This window comes from Conger conger, chromosome 7 (genome assembly GCF_963514075.1).
Source record: "Conger conger chromosome 7, fConCon1.1, whole genome shotgun sequence".
In the NCBI taxonomy this organism is placed as follows: domain Eukaryota; kingdom Metazoa; phylum Chordata; class Actinopteri; order Anguilliformes; family Congridae; genus Conger; species Conger conger.
In genome coordinates, this window is record NC_083766.1 from 50,493,783 (window position 1) to 50,511,914 (window position 18,132).

General features: G+C 47.6%; 1 protein-coding gene across 1 annotated transcript; it reads right to left on the reverse strand.

Moving 5' to 3' along the window:
* Positions 1-40: 40 nt before the first annotated feature.
* Positions 41-17,912, reverse strand: LOC133133304 (inactive serine/threonine-protein kinase TEX14-like). The gene is made up of 20 exons (XM_061249411.1): positions 17,792-17,912; positions 17,389-17,503; positions 17,081-17,246; positions 16,437-16,576; positions 15,988-16,069; positions 15,240-15,373; positions 14,750-14,866; positions 13,972-14,095; positions 12,776-12,954; positions 12,235-12,383; positions 11,450-11,640; positions 10,420-10,528; positions 9,229-9,932; positions 4,490-4,585; positions 3,844-3,954; positions 2,753-2,885; positions 2,421-2,496; positions 1,946-2,094; positions 711-862; positions 41-454 (listed from the first exon to the last, which is right to left on the reverse strand). The coding sequence occupies exons 1-20, from the start codon at positions 17,910-17,912 to the stop codon at positions 41-43; spliced, it is 3,462 nt and encodes a 1,153-aa protein (XP_061105395.1).
* Between the last annotated feature and the right edge of the window lie 220 nt (positions 17,913-18,132).

The window sequence follows — 18,132 nt, forward strand, 5'->3', positions numbered from 1 at the left end:
CAGACTCACGCAAGCCGTTGCATCGCAGATGGAAGCCACATTAACAGCCATACTTGTGGCCTTTATATGGGCCTGCTGATGGAGTGGTGTTATAAGGACACAGAGCCGTGATGTGTGGGTGGACCAGCTCACCTCCCTCGGTGTGAGTGCCGCCGGGGCACTGCCGCTCCACCGGTGCGCTGGTGTCTCCGCGCTCTGAGTCACCTGGGCTGGAGCGCTCCGATTCCCCCTCCCCCTCCTCCACCTCTGCGGCGGGGGGCCCCTCCCCTCCGCTCTCCTTCACGGCCCCTGCCCCCCTCGCGGGTGTCTGGGCCCCCCCCTCCGAGGCGTCCGCCCCCGCGGCCGGTGTGCGGTGTCCGGGGCGTATGGCCAGGCTGGCCTCCGGAGGGCCGGTGGGGGGGTGGGGGGCTCCCCATGTGGGCGACAGCAGGACGCTGGACGCCGAGGGCTCCGTCTGGGGAAGAGAGCGGCAACGCTGGGTCTCGGCGGAACTGGGGGTGTCTTTTCAACATTCAAGGCCACTGAACATTAATACTGTGAGGGGGTTGACCGGGACGAAGCGTACACAGTGTCATCATGTGAAGCAAAAACCTCACGTCTCCAAATAAAACAGCATTGATTTTCCAATTTACCAATATAGCACTAGGTGAGCAGGAACTCTAGTGCAGGTCATGCTAAGCGTTGAGGTGACAGCGAGGGGCTGGTCTTACCGTGCTGCTGTCTCCGGGGGTGGCAGTGGCGAAGCTCTCTGTGCTGAGGGGCAGGGAGGGAGTGTTGCTCCAGGGAATGGTCTCCATCAGACCCTGCAGGTGGGGGAGGGGCTCCGCATGGGCGTCCACTGACCTGTGGTGGGGGCTTCCCACTGGCACAAAAACCCAGATCACTGCTGTCATCAGCGGAACTTTAACACCAAATTTCACACATTTCACACTTTGATTCACACATTTGCTGTGCTTTTGCTGGACTTTATAGATGAACTCCACCACTGCAAGTGTCTAATAAGTACATATTCGTATTACAGAATGCCTTGATTTTTGTCAACAGATCCCTTATCAATAATCTATGCAGCTGGAAAAAACAAATGCCACTTGGGATCAATTCCAGTGTTTCCCCTACATTACATTACATTATTGGCATTTGGCAGACGCTCTCATCCAGAGCGACGTACAGTTGATTAGACTAAGCAGGAGACAATCCTCCCCTGGAGCAATGCAAGGTTAGGATCTTATTGTGGCTACACTGGGATTAGAACCCCGACCTTGCCTGTCCCAGTCATTTACCTTAACCACTACACTACAGGCCGCCCCTACAGAGACTCATCTGTGGCACACCAGCACAATGTCAGCATGGCCGCCACAAAATAAAGCCGGTCAATAAAGGGTTTTATTCACGAGAGGTGCGCTTACGCCCTCTTTTTTACGAGAGGATCACTGCACCTAACACCTGCTTGTTTGGAGAAGCAGTCGTCACAGGGGAACGACTGCAGAAATCCACAACATCAACAGTGCAACAATAGGGAACTTTTTCTTTGTGTCCGATGATAAAGAAAAGGTTTTCAAATGCATGTAACCTTATACTGCATTATACCGAACAGATGTACATGAAAGTATATCCTACAATGAACAATGTTGTTTTGGCTGACATTACACCAAAGTGCGCAAGCTATATGCAACACGTCATGCCGCCATGACCTACAAACCTAGAGGAAACAGTAATTCCATTTCAAGATATTTATTTACTCAGTCCAGTAAATAAACGTAATTTCAAGGCATTCCTTCTTTTTTTTTATCCCCAGAGAGAATATAGGAATTTTTCCAGTTATGAACTTCAACTGAATTAACTCATTGTAATGGATTTGACCCGGGCCCTTTTTTCCATTGTTATTCAGGTAGCGGGTCCAGATGGGTGAGTCCCAGGGCATGGAGGGGTTGGGGGGTTCTGTTACCTGGGCTTCGGGGTGTGCTGTTGCAGGGGGCGGGGCGTCTGCTGAGTGGGCTGGGCCGCTGTGGGGCTTGGCCCGCCCACTCCTGATGCTGGGTGGGCGAACATGTGATGCTGGACAGTTCCGCCAGGTCGGCCAGATCTGGGAGGCCGCTACGACACACACACACACACACACACACACAGACACACACACAGACGCACATGGACACGCACACACACACACACACACACACGGCACATACACACACGAGCACACACACACACACGACACCAAACGAATGGGCCAACATCTCAGAACAACTCCACTAACTACGACTCGACTTTTAAAAGCAACACCACCCAGCAAATTTCAGGCAGCGTTCATTTCAGCACTGGCATTCATCTGAAAATAGCAGGGGACATACAGGGTGCATAATGTGCTTTTGTTTGCATGAATAGTGTGATATTTCAGCGCTAAGTGGTTTTGGCACTCTTACCTGGCGACGGAGAAAGGGGCGCGCTGGCTGTCAGCGGCCCTGGTCAATGCGGCCTCCTCCGCGGGAGAACGGCTCTCTGAGGAGGGGAGTAAAGCTCCTCACCAAGGGAACCGTTTCCCACGCAGCGCAGGATTAACCAGGGACAAAGCGCCACACGCAAAACCCGACACCGCGGCTCACTTACACCACCCGCTCCGCGTCGGAAAACAGATCGATGCCAACCCATTACATTAGTGACAGGGATACAAACAAACAGCAGGGTAGCCAGCGGCTGACTGTTCCAGGTACAGTAACCAGGAGAGGAGAGGAGGGGAGGGGAGGGGGGGTCGTACCGGACGGCGGAGGGCCGTTCGCGGTGTGAGTTTGAGGAGGCCTCCTGGGCTCCGCGGCCGCTCCTCCTGTAGGGCCTGGGCCGGGCTGACACACCTCCATGGTAACCTCCAGGTCCCCGTCGGAGCTGGGAGTCTGCAGCAGGGGAAGATCAGCGTCTGGCCTGCTCATCTGCGCTGCCTAAATCAGTGTTTCCTAAAACGCGGGTCGGGACCCAAAATCGTGGGTCCCGGAATGAGTCCAATAAGCTATGCTAGTGTGTGCATTTGACAGGTCCCTGAAAGACACTACATTCCTCATTTGAGTCCTGATAGTAAAAAGAACCTGTGCTCTAAACCTATGAGTGACAAGTGCTGGATGCTGAAATGCTGAATGCACATGCCGTGCTAGCATTCTAAACTGGACTAAATCAGTAAAAACTGCTTAAGTGACATTACAACAATCTTTTTTTTATTTTCGAATTCTTTCCCTTTTCTCCCAATTTGGCAGCCAATTGTACCCCGTCTGATTCAATTATCAGCTTGTATTAGATACACCGCCCACACCCCGTCCCTCAGCGGCCCAAAGGAGAGCAACACGCCTTCTTCAAGCTGTCTCGTCTCATGCTCGTCTTCCGTGATTCCAAGGCGCCCAAGGTGCTTCGAACCTCGGTCCCTGGTGTGCAACTGCAGTGAACTGCAACCACAAGTCCGCTGCGTCTCAGCCTGTTGCGCCACCACAGGCCCATTACAACAATCTTAATGATATGATATGAATGATAGAGGTGGCCTGTAGCATAGTGGTTAAGGTAAAGGACTGGGACATGCAAGGTCGGTGGTTCTAATCCCGGAGTAGCCACAATATGATCCGCACATCCGCATAGCCGTTGGGCCCTTGAGCAAGGCCCTTAACCATGCATTGTCTCCTGCTTAGTCTAATCAACTGTATGTCGCTCTGGATAAGATGCCAATAATGTAATGTAATGTAATGTAATGTATATGAAAAATGCTAGCATATGCTAGCTCCCTGAAATATACACTCAACCCATTCCAGCGGTCTCCACCGTGTGGGTAGTTTGTGGAGTTGTTAGCACTGTGATGCTGGGACCCCCCACCTGCGAGCACCTCCCCGTGGGGTGTGGCTGAAGCTCTGGGTTGGGGGTGTAGAACATGCTGGAGGTCCCGTCAGGGGTCTGGGCGTAGCCCGATTCGGAGGTGTCCTCTTCCTGAAAACACAAGCGGGGCGCTGTTCAGCACACTTGCTGCCGAAGCTGTTACCTCTGGCACTGGGTACGGGTACGGACAGGGCTGGTCCCAAGTCCTGAGAGTGGCAGGCTCATTCTCTCTGACTGTAAAGACACACGCGGGCTACGGCTATAGTGCAAGATAAACGTGAACAGATTATTCTAAATTGTTCTCCATTCATAGTATCAGGAATATTCAAGATTTAGAGACTGTAACAAAAACTATCGTGTGCAGGTACTATTAGCACTGGATATCTGCCCCAAATGCCTTTTGGTAGAGGGACGCCTCTATATACCAGCAGGATATGCTAATATCTTTGCGATATCAACACTGACATTTTCAAACTTTTAAAATAGTTAATGAAGCTAGTGGCATACAGACATCCATTTAGGTTTAATAAAATGTTTCAAACACCTTAGCTCATCTGAGATATTCGATCAATTCCCCTGGCTTTTCCACGATTTAAAAGAAGAGCATTAAACTGGTTCTGGGTGACACTGGAAGGCCAGTACTCACCTCCGTCTGGCTCACCTCCTCCTGGGCTCCACAGGTCATGCTGAAGGTGCGGTTTACAGTGTGGAAGTCCGAGTCGCCCTCACTCTCACTCTGACTCTGAATACCTGACACACACACACATTGGTCACACACACAACAGTGACGCACACACACACACACACACATTGGTCACACACACAACAGTGACGCACACACACATTGGTCACACACACACACACAGTAGGTCATATACACACACAACAGTGACACACACACACACACACACACATTGGTCACACACACAACAGTGACACACACACATTGGTCACACACACAACAGTCCCACACACACACAGCGGTCATATACAAACACAACAGTGACACACACACACAGTAGTCATACACACACACAACAGTGACACACACACAGTAGTCATACACACACCCAACAGTGACACACACACATTGGTCACACACACAGCGGTCATATACACAACGGTCACACACACACATTGGTAACACACAGTGGTCACACAATGACAGTTTGCTGCATGTGATGGGAGAGTATAAAGACTGGTTAAACTGAGACATGTGGCTGTGCTGTGGCTGTAGTGCTGATAGCGTGCAGTGATCTGCTGTCTTATACGTGCTCAATGTACAGAGGTTTTATGGGTTTATTTTTACAATCTTTGCTATGTATAATGTCAGAATGTCACCTGCAAAGCTCTTGAAGAGCTGCTCCAATTCTGAGCTGCTGTGGCCACTGTCCACTTCCCCTGCGGGCCTGAGGGGGTCACTGTGGCCCAGCTGATCCTGCCTTTCTGCCCGTGTCCTTCTGTCCGTGTCTTCACTTTCGCTGCTCCCGGGGCAGGGAGTGGCTCCAAAATGCCCTCGGGTCATCCTGGCTACTGCCGCAGACACTTCACCTGACAGTACACATACACACACAATACACAGCACACACACATACACACACACAAATACACAGCACACACACATACACACACACAATACACAGCACACACACATACACACACACAATACACAGCACACACACATACACACACACACAATACACAGCACACACATACACACACACAATACACAGCACACACACATACACACACACACACACAAATACACAGCGCACACACATACACACACACAAATACACAGCACACACACATACACACACACAAATACACAGCGCACACACATACACACACACAAATACACAGCACACACACATACACACACACAAATACACAGCACACACATACACACAAACAAATACACAGCGCACACACATACACACAAACAAATACAGAGCACACACACATACACACACACAAATACACAGCACACACACATACACACAAACAAATACACAGCACACACATACACACACACAAATACACAGCACACACACATACACACACACAAATACACAGCACACACACATACACACAAATACACAGCGCACACACACACACACACAAATACACAGCACACACACATACACACACACAATACACAGCACACACACATACACACACACACACAATACACAGCACACACATACACACACACAATACACAGCACACACACATACACACACACACACACACACACACACATACACACACACAATACACAGCACACACACATACAGACACACAAATACACAGCACACACACATACACACACAAATACACAGCGCACACACACACACACACACACAAATACACAGCACACACATACACACAAACAAATACACAGCGCACACACATACACACAAACAAATACAGAGCACACACACATACACACACACAAATACACAGCACACACACATACACACAAACAAATACACAGCACACACATACACACACACAAATACACAGCACACACACATACACACACACAAATACACAGCACACACACATACACACAAATACACAGCGCACACACACACACACAAATACACAGCACACACACATACACAGCACACAAATACACAGCACACACACATACACACACACAATACACAGCACACACACATACACAGCACACACACATACACACACACAATACACAGCACACACACATACACACAAACAAATACAGAGCACACACACATACACACACAAATACACAGCACACACACATACACACAAACAAATACACAGCACACACATACACACACACAAATACACAGCACACACACATACACACACACAAATACACAGCACACACACATACACACAAATACACAGCGCACACACACACACACAAATACACAGCACACACACATACACACAAACAAATACACAGCACACACACATACACACACACAAATACACAGCACACATACATACACACAAACAAATACACAGCACACACACATACACACACACAAATACACAGCACACACACATACACACACAAATACACAGCACACACACATACACACACACACACACACACACACACAAATACACAGCGCACACACATACACACACACACACACAAATACACAGCACACACACATACACACACAAATACACAGCGCACACACACACACAAATACACAGCACACACACAAATACACAGCGCACACACACACACAAATACACAGCACACACACATACACACACACAAATACACAGCGCACACACATACACACACACACAGCGCACACACACACACACACACAGCACACACACAGCAGGCATGTGCACACGCACACAATAAGCAGAAAACACAGTGTGTTCAGGTAACATCCTTAACACCTTGAGATACCGGGCGATGTGTGGTTGGGAGCCTCACTTGTCCATTTGGCCACAGCGGAGCTGTTGGGCCAGCCCAGCTGAGGGGTGCCACAGGGGGAGTACGCCGGGGCAGACAGCACAGCAGTCCTGCAGCAAGACGGGTCAGAAGCAGAGCGCCCGAACGAGTCACTATGTGAATGAATACGGCTACAAATACATACAAATCATTAAAACCAATTAACAAGTATAGCCCTCTTGGGCTAAGAAACCGCTCATATCTGCTATGTGTTACAACACATACGTAATAATGTGGTGAGTGTGCTCATTGTTAAAAAACAAAACATGTCACAGTTGTACCGCAGATACAGTTTCCAGCCAAAGCTACGTCCATCCCCAGAACCCAGTTACACTGCAAAAAACAACAAAAAAAGCTCAATTTGAACAAGTATTTTAGTCTTATATTTAGACTTAAAGGGCTAATAGGCCTAATCTGTGTCTGTGACACTGGCCCAAAATAAATTGTGGGTGAACAATCATGTGCAGTGCTATTAGCAGTGCAAATATCTGCCCCAAATGCCTTTTGGTGACACTGCAAAAAAACTAAAATAAGTCAATCTTAAGTATTTTTTGACATTTGCATTTGCACTATTTACAATTACTATTAAATAAGACAATGATTGCCAATGAGGTGAGTTTTCTATTGAGAGAATAAAATGAGATTTTCAGTCTCGTTAGAAGACTAAAACACTTAAGACAAACGTTTTTGCAGTGTAAGGTTTTGTAGAAATGATCAAAAGTTAAAAAAAGGATATTGATGGTGCAAAAAGATGAACTTAGTAAGCGATTATTCAGAACATACATGCAAATCCATACAGCATTCATACAAAATGGAGTCATAATAATGGTCTACATCTGCTGCAGCGTTATGGCTATGCAGCTGTACCTGTCCTCTATCCCCTGTGCGCAGGTGGACTGTAGCCCTCTTCTCCCTGTCCCTCCTGTAGACACACTGCTTCTCTCTGCCTACAAAGGACCAAACCGTACCTCACTCAACTATTCACAGCTAGTGCCTGGGCTTCGAACAAGGACAAGGGGTCCCTGAAGGTACTGTAGGGTCCCTGGCCAGACTCGATAATGCAATGGCTATATATAGACCTTGTATTGGAAAGTATTAAAAAACATGAAGCCTTTAGTTAAATATAACCTTTTTTTTTTTGGGGGCCCCTGGATTCCTTTGAGCCTGGGTGGGGGTCTCTGGATCAGAAACGGTTGAAAACCCCTGATATAGTATAAACTACAGCGCAACGTCTCATGTGATGCCAATCTGCCTCTGTACAGTGAGCGGGCAGAGTGATCTGAGAGGGATATGATCTAACATTGACATGGAGCACAGCAGAGTGGGTCTGTACGACAGCCCACGCTGACATGAATAAATGCAGTACGGTTATCGAGTTATTGGTTATCGAGTCCTCCGCTAGCACGTTGCTCTGCTAATTTACAGCTCTGACGCATTAATGCACAGTGAATGGAGCGAGATTAATGCAGATCTCATCTGTCTGTGACTGTGGTCAGCTGCAGCTGGTAGCCTGCCGGTTTGAATGAGAGACACGTTCTGTCCTGATTCTCTGAGGTCATTAAAGAGCTTTGCAAAGAGTAGGGGGTCCCCGGTGTCCTGGCTAAACTCCCAACCTGCCACCTAATCATTCCCTAACTCAATTGTCAAAAGCATTTTTCTCTCTCCACCTCAGCTAGTGTGTGGTGAGGGTTCTGGCACAAAATGGCAGCCGTGCATCACCCAGGTGGGTGCTACACATGGTGGTGGTCGAGGCGAGTTTCTCCCTCATCACTGTAAAATGCTTTGAGTATGAGAAAAGCACAATATAAAAGCAATGATTGATATATCTGTCTATCTATAGCTATCTAACTACCTATCCATGTATCTCTGTCTGTCTGTCTGTCTATCTATCTACTTCTGTGGACGGAGTGAGCTACCTGGGTGTGTCTGGGGTGGGTGTCGACGAAGCTCTCCTCCTGGGCGGAGCTGTAGAAGCTGAGCTCCTCCTCCCCGTCCTCGACCTCTGACCTCTGCCACGCGGGGCGTCCCTGTGCGCTGGCCCCTCCCTGCGGGGTCCCAGCCCCTGGGTGCCCCCTGAGGCAGGGCAGGTAGGAGCGGGACGGGGGTCCCGTGGCTCTGCCGAGGTCGTGTGCGGACTGGGGCCCTGAAAACCCCTCTCTGCCCCCCTCTCTCCACCCCCTGTCCACCTCGTCCACGCCCATCCCCCCGTCCCGGCCCCCCTCCAGAGCGGCCTCCACGGCCCGCAGGCTGCTCTCCGACTGCTGCAGCAGCACGTGCGACACCTTCAGGTTCAGCACAATCTCGCCGATGTTCTCCGCCTCCGAATCGGGCTCCGGGACGTCCCGCCACCGCACCCCCCCGCAGCTGCTGTCCGACCCGGAGTCCCGGGAGCTGCCCACCCCGGGCTCCAGGGACAGACGGGAGTCGTCCAGTGAGAGGGTTTCGTGGAAGGCGGTCTGCAGCGAGGACTGGTCAGAAGTGCTCAGGTCCTCCTCCTCCTGTCTGTGCAGCAGCTGGTCCAGCTGGTTCAGCTGGGCCTCGATCTCCCGGGTCACCGTGCCGTCGGACTGCCTGGGACGCAGGGCCCCCTCCTCGTCTCTGACCGCGTCAGGCTCAGTGCCTGGGGGAGAGGTGAGGCCAGACCAGGAGCTTGTACAGCTCACAGAACAGCAGGGCAACGTGGAGCCATTCAGCATGCAGGGCATGAAAGAGTGCATTTTTTACCAGCCAGCCACATTACAATACAACATAACATACTGAAGAAAACAGGCCACTCAGCCCAGTGGTCTTTATTTTCCTACCACTAGAGTGTATCTAACACTTAGCTTACCTAAAAACTAGATAGTATCTAGTACCGTATCAAGCCTGGTCTTGAAACCCCAAAACCTGCCTCTGCAAAATGGCAGCCGTTCATGCATCACCCAGTATTTCACACAATGACTACCCTCTGTGTGAAGAAATACTTCCTAAAGCATATAACACATACTGTATAACACAACCTGATTGGTTATCTACCAAAATGGCTGCTGGACATTTTTATGGGTATTTGGCTGGCGGCGGGTGTTAATTTCACACCCTGAGTGTGCCTGTGTGAGCAGCAGCCTCACCCGTCTCTGCTTCGTCGCCGCTCTCTGTGGGCTTTGAGCTGCAGGCCCTGGGCCCTGCTGTCTCCAGACACAGCCCGCTCCCCCGCCACCCTCCACTCTGGGCCAGCTCCTGGGAAACACAACGCCGTCCTTACCCACTACCCACCAGCTTCAGGGCGCATCACATGTCACGAGGCGAGATCCTCTGAGTCTGAGAACTTCCGTGACCTTTCTCTTTACGTACGTGCGTAGGGCTCGCCCCAGTTATCTGTGATCATCATGCACCATATGCTTTGACTTCAGTGCACCCTTATGCAGTTACAGGAAATAAGCCAAATATAAATTAGATCTGAGTTTAGTGATTGACGATCATATTGTTGTTCCCTGATATTAGTGTATATCAAGGCCCTTTAACTGGGGGACAGATTCTTTTTTCGAAGCGTGGCCTGAAAGCCAAATATGTTCCATTCGGCTGCTTTTTATAAAACAATGTAGAGTATAAATAGGATGCGTGCTCGTGAACTAAAATGGATGCCTTCTTAATATATGTATAGCTATTAGTTGTTATTGGGTCACTTGTGGGAAGTAAGCAGAGCAGGTGCAGACCTGGACACAAGTTTCTGGTGCATCTTATCAACAGATAAAATCTTATTTCCGATTCCTTTTTTTTCAAAATAAGACAAAAAGATGGACATGAATGATGGACAGAGATGGCAATGGGGTACAGCAGTACATTTCACTTGTAAAGTAAAAAGCAAATTCTATCAAGCTAATATTGTGTACTTGCAAGAAAAAATAGACTCAAGTAATCTCATTAAACAAAGTCTCATTACAAGACTAAAACACTTAGACCCAAAGCCTGCGGTGGGCCACATTCAGCCCAGGGGCGCACGCTGACTGTACCCTTATATCACACGCTTATATCACACGCTGACTGTACCCTTATATCACACGCTTATATCACACGCTGACTGTACCCTTATATCACACGCTTATATCACACGCTGACTGTACCCTTATATCACACGCTTATATCACACACTGACCGCACCCTTATATCACAGCGCAGCAGGTAGCACAGGTCCTGTAGGCTGCTGCTCCGGTCCTGGGCGCTGGGCTGAAGGCCGGCCCTCACCAGCTGGTAGTACGGCTGGGGGATGCCCCGGTCCGGCGCCAGGGCCTGGCCAGACTCCACAGCCTGCCTGATCCAGCTGGGGTCCACCGTCCCCCACGGCACCGCATCTGGAGCGCAGGGCGCAGCAGAGCGTGAGCAGGACCGGGGTCAGCTTCAAGACTAAAGTCATAATGTTCCCACACAAACCTGAAGGCAAGCCAAAGCCATGCACAGCTTTGAGAAAAACTACGGACAAGCTTCACAGACACTGAATACGCTTGGACTAAATTGGACTGAATCCAACATGTGGTGAGAAATTGACAAAACCCCCCCAAAAAATTCATTTCAAAAGTATTTTAGTCATAGACTTCTTATTTGTAGAACTTTTTTGCCATATGACACGAAAGTATTGCTAATGAGGTGAGACAGTTTGACCCAATTTCAAGTTTGCCAATAGGATAGTTAAATGTCACTTAAACAGGCAAGCAAACAGCAAGCTAATATTTTAAACTCGGCAGAAAAGTCTCATAACAAGACTAAAACACTTGACCTGTTTTGCAGTGAACAACATAATCTACTAAGTGGGGCTGAGAAGTACCATAGTAAATCAGAACTCAGCATTTACCAATACTGCAGACATCCACCTACTGTACCCACACGTCTACTGCACCACCCGACCACAGCCGCTTAACACATCAAGATGAATGACCACGATGCAGCACCTGTGAAGAGCTCCTGGATGAGGGCACACAGGCTGTAGAGATCGGCCTTGCCAGTGCAGGCCGTGTTTCTGATGGCCTCTGGGGCTGCCCAGTTGTACAGTCCCTGGGGGAGGGGCAGGCGGCAGCGGCTGCCAGGGCCCCCACTTTCGCTGCTGCTCGGGGTAGACAGAGAGATGAAGAGACAACACTCTATGCGAGTCTTGTCAAACAGATACACGGTCTACGTATCCAACACAACACACTTAGAACTTCCCACTCATTCAATAAGGAGCCTTTTTACACTGAATAAGTCAATCTCAACAAATATTCTTATTTTATTTCTATTCTTTTTTTTCTAAATAGGACAAAAATACTGACACTGAGGTGAGGTCACAGTTTCACTCGCTTAAAAATTTGCCAGTGAAGTGAAAAAAAATTTGCTTGCTGAGCAAACAGTAACTTAAAACAAATCAGGCCAAATTAGCCTCCTGTGTAGTTGACAGAAGATCCATGCTGAGACCACTGAGATCCACACCCAGAGCACAGGAACAGCCGGTCGTACCTGGGCACGGCGAACCCGAGGCCGGTGACCTTGGCCACCCCGGGGTGGACCACCTGCACGGCGTGGGAGGACAGGGACCTCATCACCAGGCCCCGGGCGTGGAGGTACAGCAGGGCCTCAGACACCTGCAGCAGCAAGGAGAGCACCCCCTCCGCCTGCAGCACCGGACACTGCTCCTGCTGAGGGAGGCAGGGGGACGGCAGGGGGACCGCAGGGGGACCGCAGGGGTCAGCCTCCACACCGCTAATGTTCCACCTCTGCTCTGTTTATACTTACATTCACTTCATTATGTAAACTACACATTTAATATATCACTTATAAGATATGACATATTATAGGTTGTATATATTTGTTAGTACAACTTATTATGAATATATGTACGTTATAATCGTATATAATAACTTATATTTTAAATAATATAAGTACATTTTATTGTATTTAATGTAAATGTATTTACATTTACGCATTTAGCAGGTGCGCTTAAGCAGAAAAAATTCATACGTGAAAGTTTAGGCAAAAACATTTTTCAATTGTAAGTTATGTGCCTCTGTGACTTAAATCTTGATGACTCTCATTAATTGCAAATAATTTTTTTTTTTTTTTTTTTTTACCAACTACAAAAACCTAGTAGCCCTCTAGGCTTACGCTATTGGTTTAATAATGGCAAGCATAATATTTAGTTATATAAATAAAATGTGTTACTTTTGTCCTTCATAAGTTGACATGTGTGCCAATGTATTTCTTCCATCATTGGTTACAGTGTGCAGTTGTGCTATAACATAGAACAGGGAGGTATCGCCATTTGCTAATATGGTCAGTCAAATATTTGTTGATATCAGCCCCATAATTTCAATCTTTCTCATTGTACTGCCATCAAAGGAGTTGGGAATAATTTAAATTACATTACATTACATTACATTATTGGCATTTGGCAGACACTCTTATCCAGAGCGACGTACAGTTGATTAGACTAAGCAGGAGACAATCCTCCCCTGGAGCAATGCAGGATTAAGGGCCTTGCTCAAGGGCCCAACAGTTGTGCAGATTTTATTGTGGCTAGACCGGGATTAGAACCACCGACCTTGCATGTCCCAGTCATTTACCTTAACCACTACGCTACAGGCTGTCTATTATTATACAAATTATACAAATAATTATTTGAATATAGAGGTCTGGACTGCACTGGGTCTGGTTACCCCGTGATGCAAGAGGGTGTGGAGGGATCCGATGTGCACTCTCTCGAACACCAAGCGGATCCGCTGCACGTCAGCGCTCATGCTAACCGCCATCAGCAGCAGGAGGTGGGGGTGGGACAGCTGGCTGCAACAGTGTGAACCACATCAGGGCCACAAGCACACGTCGCCCCATGCGAGTAAAACATACTTTATATAAACTTTAAAGGTACAATAGGTAAGATTTTTGTGTTAAAGCATTGTTACAAGACCATTCCTATCATTGAAAAAGGCTCACTGACATGTTGACTCTGTGCCTGTGTTTATAGTCCTTAAATTCGGGTTTCAAAATATGCAGTTGATGGGCTGACACTCTGTACCAAAACATCGTATAACTGTACAATAAGTCAAGCTCATTGGTTGAGACTTGGTTCTAATTGCCACAGCCAATGGCGTTTCAGTGTCAGTGTTTACAGAGAAAGGGGAGGGATAAACAGTGCTGTGGTTTGAAGGTGTTTGTTGCTGCAATTCCTCTCTTGACTGTTAGAAGTCCGAAATTACCAATTGTATCTTTAATTATACTTAGGTAATAAGTATTTTATACTTAAGAATACTTTCAGGTATACTTGAGCAAACTATTTTTTCACATAGGGATGCTTGCATACATACTTGATTGCAGACATATTTCCCCAACTTGAAGTCTTAAACTTTATAAATAAAAATAACATTTCTGCTCATCTTGTTTTCAAAACATCTTCTAACAGAAAGCTACATTTTAGCATACTCCATTCTGCTCTCTCACCTGCAGTATTGTTGCTCAGTGATCAGCAGGTCCAGGTAACATACTTCATTGCCACGTTGCAGTGCACTGTGGGATTGCAGCTCTTTCACCGTCACCCGGCATCCCTTCCAGCTGTAACTTAATGAAGAAAATCCAAGGCGGAGCCAATGAAGATTTTAAAGCAGCAGAACTGGCTGTGTATTTTAACGTGTTTCCATGGTGACACTTGAAGCAATAACCTGGCGGCAAGCATTAAAGTGGTCCATGCACAACCATTACATTATCTATCTATCTATGTATCTATGTATCTATCTATCTATCTATTAACTGCTGATACTAAACTTACCCTCTTTACAAAGAAATTACACCAATTGATAAGTATTAGTTGCGCCAGTTCTCCCCAAAACATATACGTGTGTCCAGGCGCACCACCAAGGGACCTTGGGACCCATGAAGCCAGGACCCACCACCCCAGTACCCCCCACCTTAATGGTGTCCCTGTGTGTCTTACTTGGTCATTTTGAGGAAAGATCCACAGGTGTAGGTGACCATGGGCTCATCATCGGCCTGTCCTAACTCTCTGTCCGCAATGAGGGGCAAACTGGCCAGGAGACCCAGGGGCTGCTTGGGCCTGTCTACACACAACTGCAACATGCAGATAACACCCAACTTCTGTAGAGCCAAACCCTGGTGAAGGCACCTCCCTGCACATCAGTAATGTTCCACACAGGCCTGGGCTGAAATAGTATGCAAAAAGGGAGAGCCCCAACGAACTACAAGCTGGGTAAGTATACTAGGACTGTAAGGTGCTCAACAGCCAGGACAACTTCACGGGAACGAGCCGGAAATAAGGAGTTTAGTACTCTTGACTCTTGAGGAAGACATCGAAACATCAGCCCTGTCGCATTAAAGTTTGTTTTGCTCTAAGCTTAACAAACTCCAGCGTTGCTTATTTCAGGCAGCTCCCCGTGAAGTTGTCCGACGAAGGAGTCCTTATTACTTGGTTGAAATAGTATTGGATTCAAATACTTTTCCGCATTTGACTAGGTTTGCCTGGTGTATTGGAACAAATGAAATTATCCCAAAAGTGTAAACTCCGCCCATCAGCTCTTCCTTGCAGGCTCAAATGCACCAGGCAAGATCAATAGAAAAGTACTTGAATCCAAAACCCCAGGTCTGGTTCTACAACACACTGTTCAAGCTCTCAATGGGAATTATACAGTCACACACAGAAGCTGTCAGTTGGTGTTTTCATTCACCTTTCCAAAGCCAAAGCACTGGACTGTGTCATACAGGGACGCCTTTGTGCTCAACTTTCGGTTCGTGTGGAGGTCAGAGCCCCTGGAACACAAATTAATAAACGCTAGTATGAGAACACAGAATAGTAGCATATCAGAAAAATGCTTTGTCCTAAACATGAGAAAAACTATGAACACCCTTCCCATGAGCTAGATGCCATCCACTCTCATCTGTTCTACCTGCACGCCTCACTGTAACACAGACTGGCTACTTGTACAATCATTTCTGTTGAATAATAACGTGTCAGGAAATTTTATTTCCCCTCCAAACTATGTCGTTATTGTCGTCTTTGTAGAAGCTGCATTCCTTTCCACTGTTCTGGAGTTACGTATGAAACCCAAATGCACCAAAATGAAAAAAATAACCGATAAGGTGGAGGTATAAGTGTAAATGGGTGTTCCGCCCTCACCCTGTCCTGAACATCTCCAGCAGGGACGGGGAGCGCAGCAGCGTTTTGGAGGAGCTGGGGGTCCTGCGGTGGTCCTGGGGCTGGAGGGGCTGGGACAGGCTATGCATGTGGGACACGCAGCGTTCCAGGAAGTCTACCATCTGAGGGGAGGAGGAGGAGGGGAGAGGAGTGGGTGGAAAGAGGACAGCAAAGTATGTCAAAGTATCATTAACTATGATTCATCGAATCCTTTAATCCAAAGTGATTTACTGCTCAACACATTGATTAAGGTATGTGAGGCACTTTATTAATTCCATTGCATTGCTCTGAAAGACATGTTCTGTTCTTTGTTGAGCTTGATTTTTAATAGTAGAAATCCAGCCATATTAAAATGTCACAGGGAACCAACACACATTTCTGAAGCTTTACGACAGTGATACTCTGCTTAACTTTAAAAAGTTAAGTTTCACTCTCAGATTTTTCCAAACAGTTAATGGGGTGAGATGACACATGTACACTGTATAGAAAGAAAGCTTACTCTATCACGAATAATGGCAGAGATCCTAGCAGGGCTCCAGATTGGTGACATATAGAGGTGTAAAATGTCACAATATGATGTGTGACCTGGGTGGAAAACGCGGGGGAGGAAACGCGCACGCTCATACCCTCTGACTGTGTTCCTGAGCCCCCGCCTTGGCCCAGTCTTGCGGCGTGTGGCCCTTATGGTCGTGCAGCCGCAAGTCACCACCGGCGTCCAGAACTCCGCTTAGCAACCAGGGTTTACATGAGAATACAGCGGCATGGACCGGCGTGCTCCTGTCTTCGCAGCGACTGAGGACACACATAGACAGCTTTAAAAAAAATAGCATTCAGAGCGTATACGCGTGAATTGGTATAAGTTGCACTTATGGTGTGCGAACTAGCACCAATAAAAAGGCTAATGAAGAGGCATTTATGGGGGCGTCAACTTTACTGATTTGGGTCAGCTCCGTAACGCAGCAGCAGCTCAACAACGGTCGTCAGCCCCAGGAGAGATGCACAAAACAGCGGTGTTTGGCCAAGGTTATTGACGGAGTCAACATGCACACCTATTGCAGGAAAAAGACAGATTTAACCAAACGTTTATTTGGTAAAACAGCAGACGCCAATTTGCAAGTCCATTCCTTGGTGTAAAACCCAGTTATGACCAGCTTGAAATACCAGCTACCAGCTATTTCAAAAACCGAACGTTAGCTTCAGCTGTTTCTTTCAGCAGGGTTAGCGTCAATTTGAAAATGCCATTAGGCATCTCAGCCAAATATAGCTAGTCGTTCTTTTCCAAGGCACAAATTCAACATGTCACGATGACGGAGGTATTCGATCGTGAGGATCCACACCTTTCTTGAGCAGTTTTTCCATCTTTTGAAGGTTTTTTTCCAGAGTGTATTTGTGTAACTGCTCCGCCGGGCCTCCATCCTTCACAAGGCCAAGCCGCACAGGGCATGGCAAGAGGGGCATGGCAGCCATGGGAAAGCTCAGGGAAAGCTGCGATCTGCCTCCAGCCAGTAACCTGTAGCCCTAACTTGCATGTACGAAAGAAGCCTGTTAATGAAACAATTTGTTTTGTTACATCTAACTGCACTAACACATTTTACACATATTTAGAATATTTTACACATATTGTAACTTAGCTTACCAACGTCATAACAATCGTCTAATTTTCTTAGCAGAACACATA